Here is a 27,536-nt window from a genome sequence, read left to right on the forward strand (position 1 = left end):
CTTATCCAACATTCTGGATTATCCAACGCATTTTTGTAGTCAATGTTTTCAATACATCATGGTATTTTGGTGCGAAATTCGTAAATACAGTAATTACTACATAGCATTACTGCGCATTGAACTACATTTTCTGTCAAATTTGTTGTATAACATGATGTTTTGGTGCTTAATTTGTAAAATCATAACCTCATTTGATGTTTAATAGGCTTTTCCTTAATGCCTCCTCATTATTCAACATATTCGCTTATTCAACGTTCTGCCGGCCTGTTTATGTTGGATAAGTGAGACTCTACTGTATATACAAAGTTTTACTGTAAGCAGTAATAATTAAGACAAACAAGCTTGCAGACAAAGGACGAACACAGGACTTGACTCTCACTCCAGGCAGACAGGACTCGACTCAACTCAGAACTGAACACAATCAGCAATGCACAAATACTTATGTCTGGACACTTCCCAGTTCCAAGGTCAACACAGCTTCTTAGTAATTAACTCTTTCCAGACTATAGTACACCCTGGATGATGCAATCAGTATGCAATACAGGCAAGACACAAATTTCATTTAAACACTACCAATACACAAATCCCACATTAACAGTTGAGCATGACTTCTTGTATCCAAAAGTTGGTATCAGAGCCTTAAAAACATATTGGGAAAACAGACCAATCGGAAATAAGTTTCCCTGAATGCACTGGCCCAAATTATCTGTGAGGTCCAACGGTTCACAGTCCTATATATAACCGGCCTTCTTTGGCTCTGCACCCAAACCACCGCAACACCGCAACGTCATAAGCCAAGACTCGGCAGAAATAAATACGTCCTCCAAATTATACCAATTATGTGGAAGTTATTTGATTCATTGAACTTCTCAGTCAGATGTGATTTATGAGACGGATACCTTCTCCTTAGCTGTAGCAGATGTGCTAACCGTTTATCTGAGGCTGCACTTTCCGTTCGAATTGAGCGGAGGAAGAGGGGAGCTTGCTTTTGTGGAATGCAAATGAAGCATTTGTATTTTCGATCCCCTCCAATGCAATGTTCTCGCCACCCCCTCCTCAATGCTCTCTCGGCCTCCTTGGATGTCACAGCGAGACTTTCCGCACAAAGGTGACATCGGTTTGAGCGAACCGAGAGTCGCAGAGGGCAAGGGCAGCCTTGGGCGAGGCAGCTGAGCGCTCGTTCTGGAGCAGGGAGATTTGGAGTGCCAGGACCTATTAGCAGCACTGTCTCCGCTAAGCCGCATCTGCGCTCTTGAATGGCAGCTGGTGCCAGGACTTGGCATCCCAAGGGCCTGCCTGCATCCTGTCTCAAGGTGCACCCGAGGAGCTCAACTTGCCTCCCCGGGTCTGGACGCTTCTTTCATTTTCCACGGTGCCTGGGATAGTGAATTGGTGTGTAGACTTAGATTTGGAGCTCTGAAAACCATTGTTGAGTCGGCGTTGTCTGTAGACACCTCCAAGGTCATGTCGATGCCATCACTGCATGGAGAAGTACCTATTGATCTACTCACACTTGCATGTTTTCGAACTGCTAGCTGGGGCTAACATCAGGAGCTCACCCCGCTCGCCGGATTCGAACCGCCAACTTTTCGGTCCGGAAGTTCAGCAGCTCAGCAGTTTAACCCACTGCACCCATACCTTTTGTAAGCTGCCTTTAATAATAATAATAATAATAATAATAATAATAATAATAATAATAATAACTTTATTTTTATACCCCGCCCCATCTCCCCGAAGGGACTCGAAGCGGCTTACATGGGGCCTTGCCTGATACAACAATCAAATATCAACAACAAAGCAATAACACAATTATCCCAATAAAAACATCAACATCAGTAAAAACAATCATTAAAATCAACATGAATCATACACTGTTAAAATCAGGAGACTAAATTCATAGTCCCCTCCGGTGAGAAAGTCAGGGTAGAAATGCTATAAATAAATATCCGAAGGACCATACCTGGTTCTTCTCCACTTTCAATGTAACCGTTTTATCCTGATAAATGTTTATGTGACCCCAGTTTTGCAAAATAGATATGGAAATTAAATATTTATTGATAACAAATCAGTATTGGCAATGCTCGCTAAACAGGCTGGTTTTCCCTTTTTATGAAGTACAGCTGAAGCATCTTCTGCAGAATCCACTGTAAATACAATATTATAGTACTAATAATACAATATAATAATATAAATTATAAATTATAAATGTAATACAGTTGAGTCTTACTTATCCAACACTCGCTTATCCAACGTTCTGGATTATCCAACGCATTTTTGTGGTCAATGTTTTCAATACATCGTGATATTTTGGTGCTAAATTCGTAAATACAGTAATTACTACATAGCATTATTGTGTATTGAACTATTTTTTTCTGTCAAATTTGTTGTATAACATGATGTTTTGGTGCTTAATTTGTAAAATCATAACCTAATTTGATGTTTAATTGGCTTTTCCTTAATCCCTTCTTATTATCCAACATATTTGCTTATCTAACATTCTGCTGGCCCGTTTATGTTAGATAAGTGAGACTCTACTGTATTACTAATAATATCACCATATAATGATATAGTACAATATAGTAATTTAATGCTCATATTGTGCTATGCTAATAATAAATTGTATGTTCATTTGATTTGTAAGCCACTCTGAGCCCCCTTCGGGGTGAGAAGAGCGGGATATAAATATAGTAAATAAATAAATAAATGATGCATAAGAGATTCATGTAATGCCTAAAACACCCACTAGGTGGCATCGAGAAACCTTTTACTGTGTTGTCAAGGTTATGTAAAATAGTTATGAAAAGTAACCATTTACTGATAACAAACCATGATTGGCAAGGCTCACTAAACAAGCTGGTTTCCCCTTTTTATGAAGTACAGATGAAGCGTCTTCTGCAGAGTCCACTGTAAATGATTCATAAGAGATTCATGTCATGCCTAAAACACCGAAAAGGTGGTGTCGAGAAACCTTTTACTGTGTTGTCAAAGGTTATGCAAAATAGGTATGAAAACTAACCATTTACTGATAACAAACCATTATTGGCAAGGCTCGCAAAACAGGCTGGTTTCCCCTTTTTATGAAGTACAACTGAAGCATCTTCTGCAGAGTTCATTGTAAATAGTGCACAAGAGATTCATGTAATACCTAAAACACTGAAAAGGTGTTGTTGAGAAACCTTTTACTGTGTTGTCAAGGTTATGTAAAATAGATATGAAAACTAAACATTTACTGATAACAAACCATGATTGGCAAGGCTCACTAAACAGGCTGGTTTCCCCTTTTTATGAAGTACAGCTGAAGCATCTTCTGCAGAGTCCACTGTAAATGATGCATAAGAGATTCATGTAATGCCTAAAACACACACTAGGTGGTGTGTGTGTCATGGCCGGAATCACTGGGTTGCTGTGAGTTTTCCGGGCTGTATGGCCATGTTCCAGAAGCATTCTCTCCTGTCGATCTGCCCACATCTATGGCAGGCATCCTCAGAGGTTGTGAGGAATATATGTCCATGTTCCAGAAGTATTCTCTCCTGACGTTTTGCCCACATCTATGGCAGGCATCCTCAGAGGTTGTGAGGAATATATGTCCATGTTCCAGAAGTATTCTCTCCTGACGTTTCGCCCACATCTATGGCAGGCATCCTCAGAGGTTGTGAGGAATATATGTCCATGTTCCAGAAGTATTCTCTCCTGACATTTCGCCCACATCTATGGCAGGCATCCTCAGAGGTTGTGAGGAATATATGTCCCTGTTCCAGAAGTATTCTCTCCTGACGTTTTGCCCACATCTATGGCAGGCATCCTCAGAGGTTGTGAGGTATATTTATATGGGAAGGTTGGCTGGAATCCTATGTCGCAGTTATGAATGCATCACAGAGTTAAGCGCCCATGAGTGTTGCGTATTCGTAGTCCTTACGTCAACCTGGAGACTATGGAAACAATTTATTTATTTTATTTATTTACAACTATTCACCCGAGGGGACTCAGGGCGGCTTGTGGACAATGTTAACAGAAAGGAGGAAACCATGAAAATGAGCACAATATTGAAAAACTCTCAAATCAGGACAGTAAATAAAGAACAACATTGAGAAAACAGAGATGAATCAATCAGGGGCAGCTAACACTCTTGGTGCGAGCAGCCTTTCTAACCAGCCGGCCGCCTCTCTCTTAAGATTGATCCTATTAATAGAGCCGCAGCAGACAAAATCCATGTGGCTGCGCAGTCACGCTGCATTGAAATAGCACTCACCCAGTTCTCGCTCTTTGGGTTTAGTATCCCGCACGTTACACAAGTGCGGAAAGCCGTGCCCCAGTTTCGGCTGTCCTTCCCCTTTCCTGCTGCCACGTCCAGCTCATCTATATATAGTAGTGTCTTGCTTATCCAACGTTCTGTATTATCCAACGCAGTCTGCCTCCCGCCTGGACAGCAGCAACACACAGCGGGCTAACACACCCAACAATCCCTCCTTATTATCCAACATTTTCACGTATCCAACGTTCTGCTGGCCCGTTTATGTTGGATAAGTGAGACTGTACTGTGAAGTCTGGCAGCTTCAAAGCCTGGCTGCTTCCCGCCTGGGGGAATCCTTTGTTGGGAGGTGTTAACTGGCCCCTGATTGTTCCGTGTCTGGAATCCCTCTGTTTTCTGAGTGTTGCTCTTTATTTACTTTCTTGATTTTAGAGTTTTTTTTTAATACTGGGAACCACATTTTGATCATTGTCATGTTGAGATATATATATATACACACACACACACACACACACACACACTAGCTGTGCCCGGCCACGTGTGGCGAAGTCTGGTGGTCTGGGAAATAAAGTATTGAGGTATTGGTGGTAGTTAAGGTAAAGGGTAAAGGTTTTCCCCTGACGGAGCTTAGCCTTCTAACTGGCAGCAATTGGATAAAAACAATTATTCCTCTCTCTCTAATTCGGACTTTATTTTTCTTTTCTTTTTGTTGTATGAACGTAGAGGCATGGATGAGGAGTTGTGCTGCCAAGTTTAGTGTTTCTGGGATGTGTAGTTTTGTGTGTTTTGTCCTAGGCCGAAATTTTATATATATATATATATATATATATATATATATATATATATATATATATGACATTCCTTGCAGAAATAAGATGCAATTGTAGGAATTAGGGATGTGCAGTTTTCTTGATGTCTTTGTTTTTCGGCGTCTTCCTGGGTTCATTTGGAGCTCTGTTTCAGAAAATTGCATTGAATAGACCCCCATCAGCTTCCGTTCCGTAGATATGGTTATTATAGTAGTTTACGGGTGAGCAGATCGACTAGTCTAAGGCATATGCTCTGTATCTCAAAAACTGCAGCCGATACAAGACAACAGGTGTCATTTTTGGAGTCAGTAGGTCAGATATACGCAGAAACAGGTCTAATTTTCAAGGCACCAAAATGTTTGTTGGCCAATGTAATAGAATAGAGGAATTCGGAAATCATGGGATGAAGGGTTAGCTTGAACAAATATTTTGAACCCAGAAGGTCCAGAGATTCAGTGGGAAAAAACCTCTGTGTCTCAGAATTTGGACAGCCAATGATATAGGCTGTAGTTTTGCCAGTTTGGGCAAGTCATCTCTGTTGTTGTTGAGGCTGAATTCCCAACTAATGACCTTAGAGAGACTAGGCAAATTATATAAAGGACCATCGTCCCATCTCAAGGTCTTAAATGGACGAGAACCAGCATCGAGCATATCTGTAAGTTCATTGAGTTATGTGGTGCTGCCTCCTTAGTAAATTGCAACACGTGTGTCTGGAGTGTGTGTCGTGCAAACTCCTACTACTTGCACAACTCCAACTCCATAGTCTTAGACTCAATACGGACATAACACATAGGTCCAAGATGTCAGTATGCCTGGAGTATGTGTCTCGCAAACTCCTACTACTTGCACAACTCTTAACTCCATAGTCTTGGATTCAATATGGACATAACGCATAGGTCCAAGATGTCTGTGTGCCTGGAGTATGTGTCTTGCAAACTCCTACTACTTGCACAACTCTAACTCCATAGTCTTAGACTCAATACGGACATAACGCATAGGTCCAAGATGTCAGTATGCCTGGAGTATGTGTCTCGCAAACTCCTACTACTTGCACAACTCTTAACTCCATAGTCTTGGATTCAATATGGACATAACACATAGGTCCAAGATGTCCGTGTGCCTGGAGTATGTGTTTCACAAACTCCTACTACTTGCACAACTCCAACTCCATAGTCTTAGACTCAATACGGACATAACACATAGGTCCAAGATGTCAGTATGCCTGGAGTATGTGTCTCGCAAACTCCTACTACTTGCACAACTCTTAACTCCATAGTCTTGGATTCAATATGGACATAACGCATAGGTCCAAGATGTCTGTGTGCCTGGAGTATGTGTCTCGCAAACTCCTACTACTTGCACAACTCTAACTCCATAGTCTTAGACTCAATACGGACATAACGCATAGGTGCATGATGTCAGTATGCCTGGAGTATGTGTCTCGCAAACTCCTACTACTTGCACAACTCTTAACTCCATAGTCTTGGATTCAATCTGGACATAATGCATAGGTCCATTTCTGTAGGATAATTTGAGCAATATACATTGGTAGTAGCTTCTCCTTGGCTTCTGAAGTCCTCTTTGAGGTTCCTTCTCCCCTCACCCCATGCCTCGAATACTACTATTTTTGTTGTTTGGTTTTATGTTTATGAATTCAAAACACAAAGCTAATACTCAGTGTGCTTTTTCTTTTGGACCGAATCGATTTTCAGAAAGAGCTGGGCATTATTTTGGCCGTCACGCAACGTCTGGTCTGATGTTGTTTTGTTTGTCTATCGTAATCCCACATTTGGCGAGATTTCCCTTTTGTACCAGTTACCTCCTTAAGCTTTGCGACGGTCAGAAATGGCGCCGAACGCTGCCTTTTCCCCTCCGCAGCGTCCCGTCTTGCCTCCCGAATGCGATGTGCACATGATGCTTATTCCAAAAGGCAGCACAAGAGGCTTTGGACATCTAAGATAGTAATTGGCTGACTGGCTTTATCCCCGGAGCTCTGAGTAAGCTTCAGAAGCAAGGCTGTTGCTCAAAGAAACTGAAGTCCTTGCAAATTCCTTAGAACGGGACCCTTGATCTGTAGAATTGGTGGTTACATGACCATCTCGTATTCCCTCCTCATATTATTCTCTCCATTAGTTGTAATGCCTCGCAATGCATAATTGAATTGATATACCTTTTGTAGGTATACATTAATTGTGTAGTTCGCACACTTGCATGGTGCCTTCTCCATGGTTCCGTCAGATAGGTGTTCCATCCATTCATTCAGAGATCTTTGAGATGTTCGTATTCTTGTCGACTTTTTACTTGGGGATATATATATATCTATATATATAAAAGAGTGATGGCATCACGGCGACCCACAAAACAACAAAACTACAGGCCCCCCAACCTCGAAATTTGACAACACAACCCATCATCCACGCCTCTAGGTTGATACAACAAAAAAGAAAGAAAAATAAAGTCCTAATTAGAGGGAAAGAAATAATTGCTTTTATCCAATTGCTGCCAGTTAGAAGGCCAAGCTCCTCCAACTTGGTCTCCTAGCAACCCAATAAAAAATAATAAAAAACACTAAAAATAATTAAAAACACTAAAAAATTAATACAATGAAATACTATAATAACAGAAAATAACTAAAAATAATACAGGAAAATAATAAAATATAATAAATAAAAAGATAACTTACAATACAAATAATTTAAAAATACAAATAACGTCAAATAAAAATTCCACAACAATTTTTAACCAATACCACCACTACTTTGCCACAGCAACACGTGACTGGGCACATCTAGTGTGTGTGTGTGTGTGTGTGTGTGTATATATATATATATATTTGTGTGTAATGTGCATAGTTAGGACCGAGTTCACAACAAAGCCACTGGGCCAAATCACACCAAATTTGGCCACAATAATCGGACCGAGTTAATAACAAAACCACTGGGCCAAATCACACCAAATTTGGCCACAATAATCGGACCGAGTACACAACAAAACCTCTGGGCCAAATCACACCGAATTTGGCCACAATAGTAGGACCGAGTTAACAACAAAACCACTGGGCCAAATCTCACCAAATTTGGCCACAATAATCGGACCGAGTTAACAACAAAACCACTGGGCCAAACATATTCCACATCACTGTTGGTCACAGCTGACCTCCAGTTAGAACACTCAAGGGCCATGAATACACAATCCAAACACTCCTGATCGATGGTTATCCATCCTCTGCGTAAAAACCTCTTACCAGGCATCTATTCAAGGCACAGCATCCCTATCAGAAATAAATGTCCCAGCCCTACGATGATCGTGGTAGGCTGGGAAGGAAGCCTATTTTCGGCTATATTAACTGCGGGATCGAAGAAAGCCAGTCAACACCCAGCGTGTTGCAGGCTGTTGCTGTTCTATCTGCTTCGCAGGTGAAATCGGAGGCCTTAAAATAAATTCAACAGATGGGAGATGCGAGCTATTTCCATGACTAAACATGACAAGTGAAGTCACCATTAATGAAAATAGGTTTTGTTTTATCTCGCCGAGTTCCTGTTCTCCGAGTTTGCCTCGACTCTGCCAGAAGGACCAGTGCAAGAATAATAATAATAATAATATACTTTATTTATATTCCGTTGAAGGACTCAGAGTACATACATGGCAAACATTCAATGCCGTTATACTATTGACAATGACAGACAGTACACGAACAGAGGCAAGGCTTCCTTCTTTTCATCTCCGGCAACAAACTGTGTTTGATTCGACCATGGGGAGGTGCTGTTGTTTTATTTTCTACGCCAAGAAGCCTGTCATCCATGGATGCCTTCCTGGTTGGATTTTATTTTTCAGGTACCACCAAAGCGGTACCTATTTACCTACTTACATTGTTGTTTTTGAACTATTTGGTAAGCAAAAGCTGGGCTGACAGCGGGAGCTCACCCCAACCCGGGCTTGAACTGTCAACCTTCCAGTCGGCAGGATCTTCTATAGCAGGCGGTTTGACCCAACGTGTTAGCAACAGCCCTGGTATAGAATATGCATAACCTTACGTCTTGCATAACCGTACGTCTTTTATAACCTTACGTCTTGCCCCCTCCGCACAATACTATAAAGTATTAGACCGGACTGTTGCACAGCTGCAAAAAATCACTACTGACCGAGATGAGTTCGAAGCCATCCTGGGTCGGAGTGAGCTCTCGACCATTAATAGTCTAGCTTGTTGTTGACCTATGCAGCCTGAAAGACAGTTGCATCTGTCTAGTAGGAAATTTAGGTATTGCTTTATGCGGGGAGGCTAATTTGTAACGAATTTACGACACCACGAATCCTTCAGAATGAGGAAGTACTCCCATCAAGGGCTCGGGTGTCACAGTGGATGATGAAGCGGTGGCCAAAATCGAGCATACCTTCATGAAGCCAGAAGCTGGAAAAATGTTAAATGGTCTCTGTGTCTGTCTATATATGTAATAGGTCTAACGGCGGAGGGAAATATTTCAACTGGGATAATTTATGGACACAGTTGCTTGCCCAGAGACCTGAGACGTAAAAGCTAGCTAAATAAAATTGCAAATAAATATATATATATATATATCAAAATCGTTGTTCCGTAGCTTAGTATGTCCTAGAGCTGCTTGTTTAGGTGGAGGTTGTTTTTTTCTCCCTCTAAATATATACACACAGTGTGCAGTAAACTCTCCCTGTGTTTTGCTCTTGGGTTTAAGCAAGCTGTGGTTGTCTTTTTTGCCCGTCTGCCCCAGACTAAATATTTGCTCTTGCAACGGCCCACAAACAGAGAGTTTATGCGATGATGGGACTGGCGGTCCGGTGCATCGGAGGACATCAGGTTGGGGAGCACTTTTTTCCGACGCGGGCCAGGAAGAACATAATTTGGAAATTGTTAGCCCCGTTTGGCTCCGAGGTAGTTGCGGATTCAGAAGCAAACAGATCTTTCCTTCGGCGAGAAAACAAACAAAAATTGGCCCGTGTCTCCAGGGTTCCAGAAATCCGGAAGCTGGTATCAGACTCGTCTCGGGCTTTGTGGGTTTTTTTTGCGCTCGCTGAGAAATCTCCTCTATTTTGTGGAGCAAACAGCAACCACGTCGTTGCCAGGACAGGAAGCTCCACCCAGATCTTGTCTCTCTTTCTCTGCAGAAAAAGCACAAGAAGATCTAAAAAGGAAGATGGGAGTATAATTGCTGTGGTTTAATGGCATTCTAAGCTGTTTGTGCATGTTTAGAGCTCTCACCTCCGAGTAATCTACTCAGAAGTCTGTTTTGAAAACGTTGGAACCTTTATTGTTGGGTCTTTTCAGTTCTGTAGTGCCATTTTCAATCTTCTCACCAGCGGCAGAAAATCTTGTTGATCGGAAGGTCAGCAGTTCAAGTTGTGGGTCGGGGTGAGCTCCTGCCATCAGCCCCAGCTTCTGCTTACCTAGCAGTTCGAAAACAGTGGTGTGAGTAGATAAATAGGAGGTAAAAGGTGCCCTGAAGACATGCAGGCAATTAGATCAGGAAGGCAACAAACTCCTTGGTGTGGAAAAATGAAACAACAGCACCTCCCCTAGTTGAGCACAGCCTCCAGACGCCAGAGATGGAAAGAAAGAGGGAAGCCTTGACTCTGTTTGTGTAATGTCTGTCTTTGTTGTTAACTGTATAACGGCATTAAATGTTTGCCTTATATGTATTCTATAATCCACTCTGAGTGGAATATAAATAAAGTATATTATTATTATTATTATTATTATTATTATTGTTATTGTTATTATTAAATGCCAGAGATGGAAAAAAAGAGGAAAGCCTTGCCTTTGTTTGTGTACTGTCTGTCTTTGTTGTTAACTGAATAACGGCATTAAATGTTTGCCTTATATGTATTCTATAATCCACTCTGAGTGGAATATAAATAAAGTATATTATTATTATTATTATTATTATTATTATTATTATTATTATTATTATTATTAGGTGCCAGAGATGAAAAGAGGGAAGCCTTGCCTCTGTTTGTGTAATGTCTGTCTTTGTTGTTAACTGTATAACGGCATTAAATGTTTGCCTTATATGTATTCTGTAATCCACTCTGAGTGGAATATAAATAAAGATGATGATGATGATGATGATGATGATGATGATGATGATGATGATTATTATTATTATTATTATTAGGTGCCAGAGATGAAAAAAAGAGGGAAGCCTTGCCTCTGTTTGTGTAATGTCTGTCTTTGTTGTTAACTGTATAATGGCATTAAATGTTTGCCTTATATGTATTCTAGAATCCACTCTGAGTGGAATATAAGTAAAGTATGTTGTTGTTGTTGTGGAATATAAGTAAAGTATGTTGTTGTTGTTGTTATATTAGGAAGTTCTTCCTAATGTTCAGGTGGAAGTTTGAAGCCATTCTTCCGCGTCCTAGTCTTCAGGGCAGTCTCTATGTCTTCCCTTCTTGATCCCCAGCCCTCGTCATGTCTCCTCTCCGCCTTCTCTTCTGCAGGCTAAACGTGCCCAGCTCTTTAAGCCGCTCCTCATAGGGATTGTTCTCCAAACCCTTGATCATTTTGTTGCCCTCCTCTGGAGGTTAAAGTGACCAGCGTACTTACTGAGGCTTCCTGTCTTGTCTTTCTACCAAGTTGTATATATGTGCTTGAAGGATACGGACAACAATGCCTGTTATCCCCAGAATGGGTCGGCCCAAATCCCTCTGGGCAGTCTCTTTTTCCTGTATGTTTGGCTCCGTTCTTTAACTGCACAGTTGCTACGGAAAAGTTGAGCCGGGGAGACATCGTGGGTCGGGATCCTGGCACCTGCTCCCAGTTGGTCAGATGATTGCAAAGCCGCAAGTGTGCGCCCGGGGTGTCCGTGTCTGTCTGTCTCTGTTGCTTTCACTCTGGGGAGTCCCTTCCGTCAGACGTCGACGGATTTGTAACGAATGCCTGGAAATTAATTATGTGATGTTTCCATGGGTTGCAAGGCGCTCGGGAGTCACAAGAGTCCGTGCCATCCTTGGAATGGAAGCAGCTGAGCGTCCACGTTCCCTCCCGTCGTATTCATTTACCTATTATTGCTCTTTTGCCATTATTATTATTATTATTATTATTATTATTGATGTTTGATTGAAAGCAAAGGGGAGAAACTTCAACAGACATCGTCCCCCCGTTTAGAACAATGAGACCACCATTGAGTTGTTTTGAGCAGGGAGGTTTTAATGGATTGCTGCATAGGTCACAAATGGAGTCTTGAGTCTGAACATGCTCAGTCCCATTTATTTTATTTATTTATAGTATTTATATTCCACCCTTCTTTCTCACCCCGAAGGGAACTCAGGGCGGATCACGATGCACATATACATGGCGAACATTCGATGCCATTAGACATACGACATACAGTAGAATCTCACTTATTCAACATTCGCTTATCCAACGTTCTGGATTATCCAACACATTTTTGTAGTCAGTGTTTTCAATACATCGTGATATTTTGGTGCTAAATTTGTAAATACAGTAGAGTCTCACTTATCCAACACTCACTTATCCAACGTTCTGGATTATCCAACGCATTTTTGTAGTCAATGTTTTCAATACATTGTAATATTTTGGTGCTAAAGTTGTAAATACAGTAATTACTACATAGCATTACTGCATATTGAACTTTTTCTGTCAAATTTGTTGTATAACATGATGTTTGGGTGCTTCATTTGTAAAATCATAACCTAATTTGATGTTTAATAAGCTTTTCCTTAATCCCTCCTTATTATCCAACATATTCGCTTATCCGACATTCTGCTGGCCCGTTTATGTTGGATAAGTGAGACTCTACTGTATATAGACAGACACAGAGGCAATTTAACATTTTCCAACTACCAGCTTCATGAGAGTATGCTCGATTTCACCGTCCACTTGTAACACCGAGTCCTTGATGGTAGTATTTCCTCATTCCTTTCCATGCACTGCTGGCAATTTTATGGTGTTGTACATTAGTTAAATTAGCCTCCCCGCATAAAGCGGTACCGAAATTTCCTACTGCTTAGGTCGAGCAAGATTGTCGGGAGCTTAACCCGACCCGTGCTTCGATCTCAGTAGTGATTTATTGTCCTGGCTACTAACCAGCTACACCACAGCCCATCCCTGAGGTTGAGGTGTCTCTGAGGATGCCTGCTAAAGATGTGGGTGAAACATCAGGAGAGAATGCTTCTGGAACATGGCCAAGTCTCACAATTTATCTAGGGTGAGAGAATCAGCCTTGCAGAAGCTTTAGGTGCTCTTACTGCCTATTACAGGGAAAACCAGCTAATTCCTAATCCATCTAAAACACAGACCAGCCTCTGCCAGAAGGGACAGAGTTTCATCTATGCTGACGATTGTGCCATCACTGCTCAAGCAGAGAGCTTTGAAATAGTTGAACAGAAGCTCTATGAAGCTTTAGGTGGTCTTACTGCCTATTACAGGGAAAACCAACTGATTCCTAATCCGCCTGAAACACAGACTTTGAGAACAGACAAGCTTGTGGATTTGAATGGCTTCTCTGTGTAGTCTGACATGATGGTTGTTAGTCTCTTGGTGGCCCATCATTCGAAGGCTCTTCACAAGTTGATAAAAAATAAGAGAGAATAATATTTTCAAGGATTTGGCACTTTGCTCATAGCTGTTTGTTTGCTCGCCTCATCCAATGTGTTGTTTCACCTTCCCCATTCCAAACACTCCATTGTTGTAAGTAAGTAAGTAAGTAAGTAAAAGTTTATTTGTATACCGCCCTCTCTCCCGAAAGGGACTCAGGGCGGTTTCCAATATAAAATCAGCATAAAACATTGTACAATAAAACACTGAAAACACTATAAAACGCTATAAGAATTAAAAACAAAAACAAAACATAACAATTGACTAAAACAATCACATAAGCAGAAGGAATATAATCACTCAAATAACATGAATCTGCAAAGAAAGAGGGAAAAAAAAGACCACTGGGATGGAGGAGAGGATGGCCTGGAGGGACCACTAGAACTAAAATACAATGTTATATTCTAAGATGATTTCGGGCAGAGGAATATAGTGCAATGTTTCAAGTCAAAGAGATGGCCTGTGCAACTGCTATAGCTATGTCTCTATTCTGCACAAAAGAGAAGGGAAGGAACGAGAGTTCGGAGACACCAAGCGTGGCAAGGTGTCTCTGGACGGAGCTGAAGCACCTGCTTCTCGGGCCTTCCCTTCCAGGTCTCCTCCCTGCCGAACTTGGCCGCTCCGGTGGAGAGAGGTGGGACCGGTTGCTGCTTGCCAAATATCATTCCGATGCCGTCACCTCCTTTTGCACAAACTGCTAAAGCAGAAGGAGCCTCTCTTTGCCTTCACCACCGCTGCCATTGCCCACCTCCTCGTCCGAGTATGATGGCCTGCCAAGTGTAGTGTCTCAGTGGTGGATACGTAGGTGACTGTGGAGTCCTATTCTTGACCCACATGTTCTTCTAAGTTTCCAAGTGGAAGGTGGTCCCGGGCAGGGTTGGCTTGACATGCCTTCCTCTTGACATGTTTCTCCCTTTCGCCCTTCATTCATGCCTCTTCAAATTCTACAGCAGTGCTGGTCACAGCTGACCTCCAGTTAGATGCTTCCAAATTCTTAAGGTTTTTAAGTTTAGCTTTAAGCTCATCATTTCCTGTCCACTAACTTTCCGTTTTCCATTCTTGGTATCCTTGCAGATGTCCCTCAAACTCTCTTTGCTTCATTCAGAAAAACGCTGCACTTGCAGAGCTCAGGCGGTGTTGTATTTCAGTGTTGTCTGTAGACCGTCCATGTTTCGCAGGCGTAGAGCAGGGTTGGGAGGACAATGGCTTTATAAACAAACACCTTGGTATCTCTACGGATGTCCCGGTCATCAAACACTCTCTGCTTCATTCAGAAAACTACTGCACTTGCAGAGCTCAGGCAGTGTTGTATTTCAGTGTCGTCTGTAGACCGTCCATGTTTCGCAGGTGTAGAAAGGCGTTGGGAGGACAATGGCTTTATAAACAAGCACCTTGGTATTTCTACGGATGTCCCAGTCATCAAACACTCTCTGCTTCATATGGAAAAATGCTGCACTTGCAGAGCTCAGGCTTGTATTTCAGTGTCAATGTTGACTTCTGTAGAGAGGTGGCTGCCAAGGGAGTGGAAATGGTCAACATTTTCAACCTCGGCACTGTAAGAGAGTTTCGTGAGAGTAGTCACTTTCGTAATGGTGTAGTAATGATGAGGCCACGGACCATATTTTAGGTTTTGGGAACCACTGGTGGTCCACGGACCACAGGTTGGGAACTACTGGACTAGTGAAGCAGCAGTCAGGAGGCTTGTTGTCGTGTCTTTCATGGATAGTCAACCTCGGCACTGTAAGAGAGTTTTGCGAGAGTAGTCACTCTCGTTGTAATGGTGAGGCCGTGGGCCATGTTTTAGGTCTTGGGGACCACTGGTGGTCCACGGACCACAGGTTGGGAACCACTGGACTCGTGAAGCAGCAGTCAGGAGGCTTGTTGTCGTGTCTTTCGTGGATAGTCAACCTTTCCCGTCCCGACATCCCAGTCGCCTTGGCACTGTAAGAGAGTTTCGCGAGACTAATCACTCTCGTTGTAACGGTGTAGTAATGGTGAGGCCGTGGGCCATGTTTTAGGTCTTGGGGGCCACTGGTGGTCCACAGACCACAGGTTGGGAGCCACTGGACTCGTGAAGCAGCAGTCAGGAGGCTTGTTGTCGTGTCTTTCGTGGATAGTCAACCTCGGCACTGTAAGAGAGTTTTGCGAGAGTAGTCACTCTCGTTGTAATGGTGAGGCCGTGGGCCATGTTTTAGGTCTTGGGGACCACTGGTGGTCCACGGACCACAGGTTGGGAACCACTGGACTCGTGAAGCAGCAGTCAGGAGGCTTGTTGTCGTGTCTTTCGTGGATAGTCAACCTTTCCCGTCCCGACATCCCAGTCGCCTTGGCACTGTAAGAGAGTTTCGCGAGACTAATCACTCTCGTTGCAACGGTGTAGTAATGATGAGGCCGTGGGCCATGTTTTAGGTCTTGGGGGCCACTGGTGGTCCACAGACCACAGGTTGGGAGCCACTGGACTCGTGAAGCAGCAGTCAGGAGGCTTGTTGTCGTGTCTTTCGTGGATAGTCAACCTTTCCCGTCCCGACATCCCAGTTGCCTTGGCACTGTAAGAGAGTTTCGCGAGACTAATCACTCTCGTTGTAACGGTGTAGTAATGGTGAGGCCGTGGGCCATGTTTTAGGTCTTGGGGACCACTGGTGGTCCACGGACCACAGGTTGGGAACCACTGGACTAGTGAAGCAGCAGTCAGGAGGCTTTTTGTCGTGTCTTTTGTGGATAGTCAACCTCGGCACTGTAAGAGAGTTTTGCGAGAGTAGTCACTCTCGTTGTAATGGTGTAGTAATGGTGAGGCGATGGGCCATGTTTTAGGCCTTGGGGGTCACTGGTGGTCCACGGACCACAGGTTGGGAACCACTGGAATAGTGAAGCAGCAGTCAGGAGGCTTGTTGTCGTGTCTTTTGTGGATAGTCAACCTTTCCCGTCCCGACATCCCAGTTGCTTCGGCACTGTAAGAGAGTTTCGCGAGAGTAGTTACTCTCGTTGTAATGATGAGGCCACGGACCATATTTTAGGTCTTGGGGACCACTGGTGGTCCACGGACCACAGGTTGGGAACCACTGGACTAGTGAAGCTTGTTGTCGTGTCTTTCGTGGATAGTCAACCTCGGCACTGTAAGAGAGTTTTGTGAGAGTAGTCACTCTCGTTGTAATGGTGTAGTAATGGTGAGGCTGTGGGCCATGTTTTAGGTCTTGGGGACCACTGGTGGTCCACAGACCACTGCTCTAGAGTTCAGCAGACATATCCCTAGGACAAGTTACTCTTTCTGGATGGCATTGTCAAGGATCCCTAGTATAGGCCACTGCAGGAGTTGTAGTTCAAAAGGTGATTTTTCCGAGCTCGTCATGTCTTGAAATAACTACAACACCTCTCTGCTCCGGAGGAGGGAAAGCGGAGCAAGAGAGAAGAAGGAACCTTTTTTGTGCTCCGGCGGGGATGAGGTCACGCAACCCACTCCCTTCTTTCTTCCCAGTGGTCTTGTTTGTGCTGGCTGGCTTTCGGACCTTGCTTTTTTCGAGTCCGATTCAACCAATAGGTACCCGTCTGTTTGAGAAGGGACGTCAGGGCTCTCAGATTTATCTCCTCGCGTCCCGGAGGGGAAGAGGTTCTAGGCGGCCAATGCTTGCGGGTGATTTATAGGCTGAGCCGAGCGACTTGTGGAAAAAGCAAAGCAGGACTTGGCAGGAGGCCACCAGAATCCGCTGCAGCTGCGGCGTAGTGAAGTCATCGGCATAACAACCACTGCAAACAGAATAACAAAGTCTGCCCTGTGCTCGGCTAAAATAATCTTTCCGAGCCAGAACCACAGTCTTAAAAACACACCTTTCTGTAATCCAGTTCGGACAACGTCGGAGACCGATCCGACCGAATGATTCGAGAGTGGTTTTACAAAATATTTGCACGTTTGAGAGTCGCATTTCTCCCCTTTGCAGATAGAGCGTGCGTATTATATATCGCTCGGAAGGTAATCAAATTACGATGACCGGGAAACCGTTCCTCGGTATTGAAACGTCTGTTGCCGGGGAAAGTCAAAGTGCATTTGGATTTTCCCAAATGTGAACGACGTAACCGTCTTCCAGAAAGAACGAGGGGAGAAAACGGGCTGGAAAGAAATGAGATGGATGGAAATCAATCTCTTAAAAAGCCGTTGTGGGATTTGGAACATTTTTCCCATCACTGGCTGCAAATGATCTATCAACTGTGATGATCGAAAACTCGTTCATATATATATATATAATTTATATACACACATACACACAGGATGAGCCCCTGGTGGTGCAGCAGATTAAACCACAGAGCAGCTGAACTTGCTGACCGAAAGGTCGGTGGTTCGAATCTGGGTAGTGGGGTGAGCTCCCACTGGTAGCCCCAGCTTGTGCCAATCTATCTGTTCGGAAATATGCAAATGCAAGTAGATCAATAGGTAAGGTTCTGGTGGGAAGGTGATAGCATTCCATGCAGTCTGGGTAGTGGGGTGAGCTCCCACTGGTAGCCCCAGCTTCTGTCAATCTATCTGTTCGGAAATATGCAAATGCTAGTAGATCAATAGGTACGGCTCTGGTGGGAAGGTGATAGCACTCCATGCAGTCATGCTTTAGCCACATGACCTTGGAGGTGTCTACGGACAACGCCGGCTCTTCGGCTTAGAAATGGAGATGAGCTCCAACCCCCAGAATGTGAGTAGATCAATAGGTACCACTCCGGACAACAGGACGGGAGGAACATCTACTCCCAGGAAAGGAAATCGACTCCCGAAAGAGTCATTATGAAGTGCTGCCCTGAAGATTGAGTTGCTGACCTCAAGGTTGGTGGTTCAAATCCATGAGATGGGGGTGAGTTCCTGTCTGTCAGCTCTAGCTTGCAGGGACGTGAGAGAAGCATCCCAGGAGGATGGTCACGCATCCGGATGACCCCCGGGCAATGTCTCTGCAGACAGCCAATTCTCTCACACCAGAAGCAACTTGCAGCTGACACATGTGTTGTGACGCAAGCTGTTCATTGTCTGCTTAAATTGTGGGCTTCCTACTAATCGATTTTTTAAAATATCATCTTCATCTTTGCTTGAAAATGTAATTAATGGACTCAAAACATATTTTAAAAAATCATCTTTTTCATTACAGGTCCCCTGTGATCCTCCCGCACCCAAGAAACCCAAAACAGATGACTCCTTGCAGTCTCCGATAGTCGGTGACAAAGAGAAACAGTCCAATTGGTTACGGTCCTTGTCCACTCCATCCAGCAAGGTGAGTTTACGTAAAAGATCTGCTCCTAGGTTCAGACCCCAATTGATATGTTGCAAGTTCTGAGTAAAAGATTCTCTGAAATACGCTCGCCTGTTTTGCTAATTTTTATTCCCATGTTACCGTTGTTGCTTCCGGTATCAAATTTACTATTAAAGACATAACTGTTTCATTAACATGTATGGACCGAAACAATTAACAATTAGACTATGCCCCTGTGAGGGAAAGGAAATAGAAACAATAGAACACATTTTATTACACAGTGCAATGTAGGCAACATTTATATCTAATTCTGTCCTACATGACCAGCTATAACAACAACAACAACAACAACAACAACAACAACAACTTTATTTTTGTATCCCGCCTCCATCTCCCCAAAGGGACTCGGGACAGCTCACATGGGGACAAGCCCAACAACACAAGTTAAAACACAAAACAATCAATTCAAAACATTATAACTACATAAAACAATAAAACACATCAACAGAATTAAAACCAGGACAATAATAATAACTAAACCATTCGTCGCTGGGGATTGTGAGATATTTTTTAGAGGACAAGTGATCCTCATCGTGGCAAAATTCCTCGCAGTGACAACTAATTTCAGATAGTATTATTATATTTAATATTATTATTATAGTATGTATAATTATCCTGGACAACATACTTCTCCTGAGATGGGAGAATTTGTTGATGACTGTTCGTTTATTATTATTATTATTATTATTATTATTATTATTATTATTATGGCTGGTCATGCGGGACACTTCTCCTGAAATGGGTGAATTTATTGACGACTGTTTGTCTATTATTATTGTTATTATGATGGCTGGTCATGTGGGACACTTCTGAGATGGGAGAATTTATTGACAACTGTTTGTCTATTATTATTATTATTATTATTATTATTATTATTATTATTATTATGGCTGGTCTTGTGGGACACTTCTCCTGAGATGGGATAATTTATTGACAACTGTTTGTCTATTATTATTATTATTATTATTATCATCATCATCATTATTATTATTATGGCTGGTCATGCGGGACACTTCTCCTGAGATGGGAGAATTTGTTGACGACTGTTTGATGATGATGATGATGATGATGATGATGATGATGATGATGATGATGATGATTATGGCTGGTCATGCGGGAAACTTCTCCTGAGATGGGAGAATTTATTGACGACTGTTTGTCTATTATTATTATTATTATTATTATGGCTGGTCATGCGGGACACTTCTGAGATGGGAGAATTTATTGACGACTGTTTGTCTATTATTATTATCATTATCATCATTATTATTATTATTATAGGTGGTCATGCGGGACACTTCTCCTGAGATTGGAGAATTTATCGACGACTATTTGTCTATTATTATTATTATTATTATTATTATGGCTGGTCATGCGGGACACTTCTCCTGAGATGGGAGAATTTATTGATGACTGTCTATTATTATTATTATTATTATTATTATTATTATTATTATTACTATTATTACTATTATGGCTGGTCTTGCGGGACATTTCTCCTGAGTTGGGAGAATTCATCGACGACTGTTTGTCTATTATTATTATTATTATTATTATTATTATTATTATTATTATTATTTGGCTCTTTCATGGGGACTCAGGCTCCCTCCTGTTCTCTAACCTATCTCTCTCGAACTGTTTAGTTCTCTGCTTCTTTGTACGAATTTCCCACTCACTCTCTTCTGCCTCTTTCTCTTCCTTCCTTTCTGCTAGAATGTGGGTTGCATAAACCCGCGGCAGCGTCTCTCTGCATTCCGACCCTGGTCCCCTGCGGTTTCGGCAAACGAGAAGGAACTTTCGAGTCACATCCCCGCATTGATCCGAGACAGGTGAGCCGGAGTCACAGAATCCCCATGACCGAGAAAAAAATTCATATCCGATATATCTGATATCCGATATTCGAGGGGAGTTGTCCTAGACATTTTGGAGTTGTAGGTACTGGGATGTATAGTTCGCCCGCAATCAATGAGCACCCTCAACTCTTCCCTTCTCTTTCTTGTTTCAGTTTCTATTCGTACAAGAGTTTTGAGAATGCCATTGCACCCAACGTGGCTCTTGCCCCTCATCCTCACCCAAAGATCATCAGCAACCCCCCATGTGCCACAATAGCGTCACGGAACAACGAGCCACTGAACAGCCCTCCGCAGCCAAGGAAAAGGAAACATGTCTCCGAAACCCCCACCGTTCCCGAACCCGCGCCCACCACGGTTGTCCCACCCCCCGCCGCCCCTGTCCCCGCCGCAGAAGAGGACAAGGAGTCGGAAGCAGAGATCGAAGTCGAAACGCGAGAAGAATGTAAGTGTGAGTTACCCACTTCATTTCTCCTTTCTCTCGTTCCTTTGTGGAGGTTGGCTGTGTTAGGATTTTCTGCTATACCCAAAATATAGCAGAGCGCACAAAATATGTAAAACACAGGATACATATAGTTGAGCATTCAGCTCACAGCAAGCAGAGCGTGAAGTGCCATGTGGCTGTAAAGAATCTAGAACTTAGGAGGCAAAGATACAAAAATGGGATACTTATAGTTGAGCATTCCGCTCACAGCAAGCAGAGTGTGAAGTGCCATGTGGCTGTAAAGAATTTAGAGCTTAGGAGGCAAAGATACAAAAACAGGATACTTATAGTTGAGAATTCAGCTCACAGCAAGCAGAGCGTGAAATGCCATGTGGCTGTAAAGAATTTAGAGCTTAGTAGGCAAAGATATTAAAACGGGATACTTATAGTTAAGCATTCAGCTCACAGCAAGCAGAGCGTGACGTCTCATGTGGCTGTAAAGAAGTTAGAGCTTAGGAGGCAAAGATACAAAAATGAGATACTTATAGTTGAGCATTCAGCTCACGGCAAGCAGAGCGTGAAGTGCCATGTGGCTGTAAAGAATTTAGAGCTTAGGAGGCAAAGATACTAAAACGGGATACTTATAGTTGAGCATTCAGCTCACAGCTAGCAGAGTGTGACATGTCATGTGGCTGTATAGAATTTAGAGCTTAGGAGGGAAAGATACAAAAACGGGATACTTATAGTTGAGTATCCAGCTCACAGCAAGCAGAGCATGAAGTGCCATGTGGCTGTAAAGAATTTAGAGCTTAGGAGGCAAAGATATAAAAATGGGATACTTATAGTTGAGCATTCAGCTCACAGCAAGCAGAGCATGACGTGTCATGTGGCAGAATTTAGAGCTTAGGAGGCAAACATGCAGAATTCTGACTTTAAAATCATAAAAGATCTATTTACAAAAACAATATCGACATTTCTTCATAACTCAGTCCTAGCTACTTCCAGGGTTTCAAAGAGAGGGAAAAATCTCCAAGAACGACATCTCTCCTGACACACAAGTAGAGAGAGATCTCAATACACACAGCACACACCAAGATGCAATAGTTGAAGTCAGAAATATAGGCTTGTTGTCACTCAATCTCTAGCTTTGTTCACATTTTGCTTTCGAACCGCTAGGTAGGCGGAAGCGGGGCTAAAGGCCAGGAGCTCACCCTGACCCGGGCTTCGAACTTGTCAACCTTTTGATTGACAGGATTTATCGCAGCTGGTGTTTTTACCTGCTGTGCTAAAGCCCGGCAATAAGTCGGAGATCATTATTTGCTGAGTGTTTTGTGCAAGATGATTTCGTTCTTTATTTTCAGCAGTTTCTGATGGCGGGGACTTCTGCCCTCTCTGTGTTTGTATTTTCCAGTCACCTCCTCCCTGTCTTCGCTCTCCTCCCCGTCCTTCACGTCGTCGAGCTCCGCCAAGGACATGAGTTCGCCCGGCATGCCCGCTCCGCCCGCCGTCTGCAGCACGTTCGACGCCACCGCCGGCCACGTTGAGCCCCAGAGCGGGGCCAGCGGGCTGGAAGCCGAGCTGGAGCACCTCCGGCAGGCCTTGGACAGCGGCCTGGACACCAAAGAAGCCAAAGAGAAGTTCCTCCACGAAGTGGTGAAGATGAGAGTCAAGCAGGAGGAGAAGCTCAACGCGGCCTTGCAGGCCAAGCGAAGCTTACACCAGGTGAGGACGGGACTCTTACATACATACATACAAGGGCAGCTTCTGATTAAGTCTTTATTCTAACCTTCTTCATTGTAAATGTGCTTACGTATCCTTCCAATAATTATAATAAATGTAATAATAATAGAAGAGTAAAGTAATAAATATAATAATAACAATAACAGAGTAAAATAATAAACATAACAATAACAGCTCTAAATTCTTTATAGCTACATGACACATCACAGTCTGCTTGCTGTGAGCTGAATGCTCAACTATAAGTATCTCGTTTTTGTATCTTTGCCTCCTGAGCTCTAAATAATAAATGTAACAACAGAGTAAAATAATGTAACAACAACAGAGTAAAATAATAAATGTAACAATAACAGCTCTAAATCCTTTACAGCCACATGACACATCACAGTCTGCTTGCTGTGAGCTGAATGCTCAACTATAAGTATCTCGTTTTTGTATCTTTCCCTCCTAAGCTCTAAATAATAAATGTAACAACAGAGTAAAATAATGTAACAACAACAGAGTAAAATAATAAACGTAACAATAACAGCTCTAAATCCTTTACAGCCACATGACACATCAAAGTCTGCTTGCTATGAGCTGAATGCTCAACTATAAGTATCTCATTTTTGTATCTTTGCCTCCTGAGCTCTAAATAATAAATGTAACAACAGAGTAAAATAATGTAACAACAACAGAGTAAAATAATAAACGTAACAATAACAGCTCTAAATCCTTTACAGCCACATGACACATCAAAGTCTGCTTGCTATGAGCTGAATGCTCAACTATAAGTATCTCATTTTTGTATCTTTGCCTCCTGAGCTCTAAATAATAAATGTAACAACAGAGTAAAATAATGTAACAACAACGGAGTAAAATAATAAATGGAACAATAACAGCTCAAAACTCTTTACAGCCACGTGACACATCACAGACTGCTTGCTGTGAGCTGAATGCTCAACTATAAGTATCCCGTTTTTGTATCTTTGCCTCCTAAGCTCTAAATAATAAATGTAACAACAGAGTAAAATAATGTAACAACAACAGAGTAAAATAATGTAACAACAACAGAGTAAAATAATAAATGTAACAGTAACAGCTCTAAATTCTTTACAGCCACATGACACATCACAGTCTGCTTGCTGTGATCTGAATGCTCAACTATAAGTATCCCGTTTTTGTATCTTTGCCTCCTAAGCTCTAAATAATAAATGTAACAGCAACAGAGTAAAATAATAAATGTAACAATAACAGAGTAAAATAATAAATGTAAAAACAAGAATAAAATAATAAATGTAACAATAACAGAGTAAAATAATAAATGTAACAACAATAGAGTAAAATAATAAACGTAACAACAGAGTAAAATAATGTAACAATAAGAGTAAAATAATAAATAATAACAGTAACAGAGTAAAATAATAAATGTAACAACAATAGAGTAAAATAATAAATGTAACAACAACAGAGTCAAATAATAAATGTAACAATAACAGAGTAAAAGAATAAATGTAATAACAATAATAAAGAGTAAAATACCGTATATATTTGAGTATAAGCCAGCCAGGACCCTCACTCGACAGGGCTGAAAAACCCAGCTTATACTCGAGTATAAGAAAATATAGATTTTTGATATTTCTCATTACATTTGCTCGACACACCTATGTGTCACAACACACCGTTAAGAAAGCTCCACCTTCGGATGTAATATAAGCATTCGAATATTTTAGATAAAACTATTGGCACAAGTAATGCAAACTTTTTAAAAACTTAACATCTTAGAAAAGCAAGTAACACAATGTTAGCCCTGTTTCTGGATATATTTGACCTGTTGATTCCAAAAAAATGGCTCCAGTTTCCCAGTTTTGAGATACAAAACATAGGCCACTGAAACTCATGGATTGGGAACGCGAGCGCATGTCTGCCCCTAGAGTCCACTGGTTTTGTTGTCGGTTGGGGGAGATGTGTGTGTAGCTTGGCCGAGAGACAGAACACAAGCTGGAATAATATGTTCTGGCTCGGAAACCGGAGCCCAGGCTTCCCATGACCCCTGGTGCAGCGTGTTACTTAACAAAGGAAGGCCTGCATCTAGAGATGGGAAAAGGGCGGAGGAGAAGGAAAAGATGTGCTGCTGCTCTCCATTTAACCCCTTTTAGATCTCAGCCAGTCCTTGTGATCCAGTTCAGTGTGGTTCAGTCTGCCTTATATGAGTCTACACTGACCATTATAATGCAGTTCAAGCTGGATTATTTTCTGTGTGGTAGGGAAAACTACCCCAAAACAGCAGAGCATCCAAAATATGAAAGAACGGGATACTTAGAGTTGAGCATTCAGCTCACAGCAAGCAGCACGAAGTGTCATGTGGCTGTGAAGAATTTAGAGCTTAGGAGGCAGATACAAAAACAGGATACTTATAGTTGAGCATTCAACTCACAGCTAGCAGAGCGTGAAGTGCCATGTGGCTGTAAAGAATTTAGAGTGTAGGAGGCAAAGATACAATAACGGATACTTATAGTTGAGCATTGAGCTCACAGCAAACAGAGCATGAAGTGCCATGTGGCTGTGAAGAATTTGGAGCTTAGGAGGCAAAGATACTAAAACTGGATACTTATAGTTGAGCATTCAGCTCACAGCAAACAGAGTGTGAAGTGCCATGTGGCTGTAAAGAATTTAGAGCTTAGGAGGCAAAGATCCAGAGTTCTGTCTTTATAATCATGAAATGTTTATTTACAAAAATAATAACTGCATTTCTTAATAGTAAACAACTCAAACTAACCCCATCTACTCCTCATTGAGGACTGGAGACTTGGGCAGTGTGGGGTTGAACTCCAACACTTATCTTTTAGAAATCTCAGCTCAGATGGTCATTCATTACTTTATAGAAGTATCCTGTTCCTTGCCTTACTTCTGGAGGCCTTGTCTTGCTTTGCTCCAGGAGCTGGAGTTCCTCCGCGTGGCCAAGAAGGAGAAGCTGCGGGAAGCGACCGAGGCCAAGCGTAACCTGAGGAAGGAGATTGAGCGTCTCCGAGCCGAGAACGAAAAGAAAATGAAGGAGGCCAACGAGTCGCGGATACGACTAAAGCGGGAGCTGGAGCAAGCCAAACAGGTCCGGGTGTGCGACAAGGGCTGCGAAGCGGGACGGCTGCGAGCCAAATACTCTGCTCAGGTGAGCACAAAGCACAACGAGGTCTTCAGAAGTGTTTTGACCCTAGAGTTTAAATCAGTGGAATTTACAAGGAAGTTGGCTTCTCATTTGTTAATTGATTCACTGACTCGGTTCTAGTTGAGAGTAGTCTTGTGCATTTGTATAGAATCACGATCCATTCCTGTTGGTTTCATTCTCATTCGTAAACTGATTCATTGACTCTGTTCTAGTTGAGAGTAGTCTTGTGCATTTGTATAGAATCACGATCCATTCCTGTTGGTTTCATTCTCATTCGTAAACTGATTCATTGACTCGGTTCTAGTTGAGAGTAGTCTTGTGCATTTGTATAGAATCACGATCCATTCCTGTTTGTTTAATTCTCATTCGTAAACTGATTCATTGACTCGGTTCTAGTTGAGCGTAGTCTTGTGCATTTGTATAGAATCACGATCCATTCCTGTTGGTTTCATTTTCATTTGTAAACTGATTCATTGACTCGGTTCTAGTTGAGAGTAGTCTTGTGCATTTGTATAGAATCACTATCCATTCCTGTTGGTTTCATTTTCATTCGTAAACTGATTCATTGACTCGGTTCTAGTTGAGAGTAGTCTTGTGCATTTGTGTAGAATCACGATCCATTCCTGTTGGTTTCATTCTCATTCATAAATTGGTTCATTGACTCGGTTCTAGTTGAGAGTAGTCTTGTGCATTTGTATAGAATCATGATCCATTCCTGTTTGTTTCATTCGTAAGGCCCCGATTTTGTTTTCAAACGCCTCTCTCGAAAATGGGAGCCTTTCTGAATGAGCTTTTTCGTCAAAGCTCTGAAAAAACAAATATTTTCACCCCACTGGTGGCAAAGTGCCAGCGCCTTCCAGGGCCTGGAGCTGAGCGCCGAGCACCAAGCGCCAAGTGAGAGGCGCCGAGCGCCAAAAATCAGCTGACCAAATAGTGATCGTTCCCACTTTCCTTTAGTTTCACTGATGGTACAAAAACACGATTAAACCAATGAGATAGTAACCGGGCCCATGACTAGTTCCCCACTGTCATGTTTTTCCTCATGAAGAACATTTGCCGTCCTTCCCACACTTCAGTGTTTCTTGGCCACGTTTGTTACTGTTTTTATTTGTGAAATATCGAAGTGTTGCGTGGAAGCGGTTCCTTAGGCTGGCTCTTTCCCAGCTATACTTAGAGATTGACTCTTGAGACTTTCCTTCGCGAACGCTGCTCTTCTTCGTCTCGTTGACAGGAAGGGGAGCGGCCCAACAATCCCCTTTTGGGAAGCCTGCCAAACGGAGGAGAGCAGAAGCAGGAAATGATGCCGATTTCCTCCCCTTTAGTATCACGAGCATCTGGCCGATAAGACGTTCCCAGACTAAACAGAATCAGATTCGGAGTTTCGTGGATTTCCACTCCCGCCGAAGGGTTTGTGGTTGAGGCTGGGAACGCGCCACAATCTTGACATTCTTTG

General features: G+C 42.4%; 2 protein-coding genes across 4 annotated transcripts in view; one reads left to right on the forward strand and one right to left on the reverse strand.

Moving 5' to 3' along the window:
* Nucleotides 1–27,536, forward strand: part of ski (SKI proto-oncogene) — a 165,235-nt gene that overhangs the window by 128,091 nt on the left and 9,608 nt on the right. The window contains exons 3-7 of one of the 2 annotated variants that reach the window (XM_062965805.1): nt 18,766–18,888; nt 20,641–20,756; nt 20,933–21,228; nt 22,613–22,923; nt 25,856–26,086. In XM_062965805.1, the coding sequence (XP_062821875.1) occupies nt 18,766–18,888; nt 20,641–20,756; nt 20,933–21,228; nt 22,613–22,923; nt 25,856–26,086 (1,077 nt within the window). The remainder of the gene's footprint in view (nt 1–18,765; nt 18,889–20,640; nt 20,757–20,932; nt 21,229–22,612; nt 22,924–25,855; nt 26,087–27,536) is intronic. The other variant, XM_062965806.1, reaches the window with a different exon arrangement.
* Nucleotides 1–27,536, reverse strand: part of LOC134294500 (uncharacterized) — an 83,683-nt gene that overhangs the window by 22,259 nt on the left and 33,888 nt on the right. The window contains exon 2 of one of the 2 annotated variants that reach the window (XM_062965809.1): nt 1,689–3,929. The exons of the other annotated variant lie outside the window; for it this stretch is intronic. The gene's annotated coding sequence lies outside the window, so the exon portion shown is untranslated. Of the gene's footprint in view, nt 1–1,688; nt 3,930–27,536 lie in introns of those variants that run through there. 2 annotated transcript variants of the gene reach the window in all.

The sequence above is a fragment of the Anolis carolinensis genome, unplaced genomic scaffold (genome assembly GCF_035594765.1).
Source record: "Anolis carolinensis isolate JA03-04 unplaced genomic scaffold, rAnoCar3.1.pri scaffold_15, whole genome shotgun sequence".
In the NCBI taxonomy this organism is placed as follows: Eukaryota; Metazoa; Chordata; class Lepidosauria; order Squamata; family Dactyloidae; genus Anolis; species Anolis carolinensis.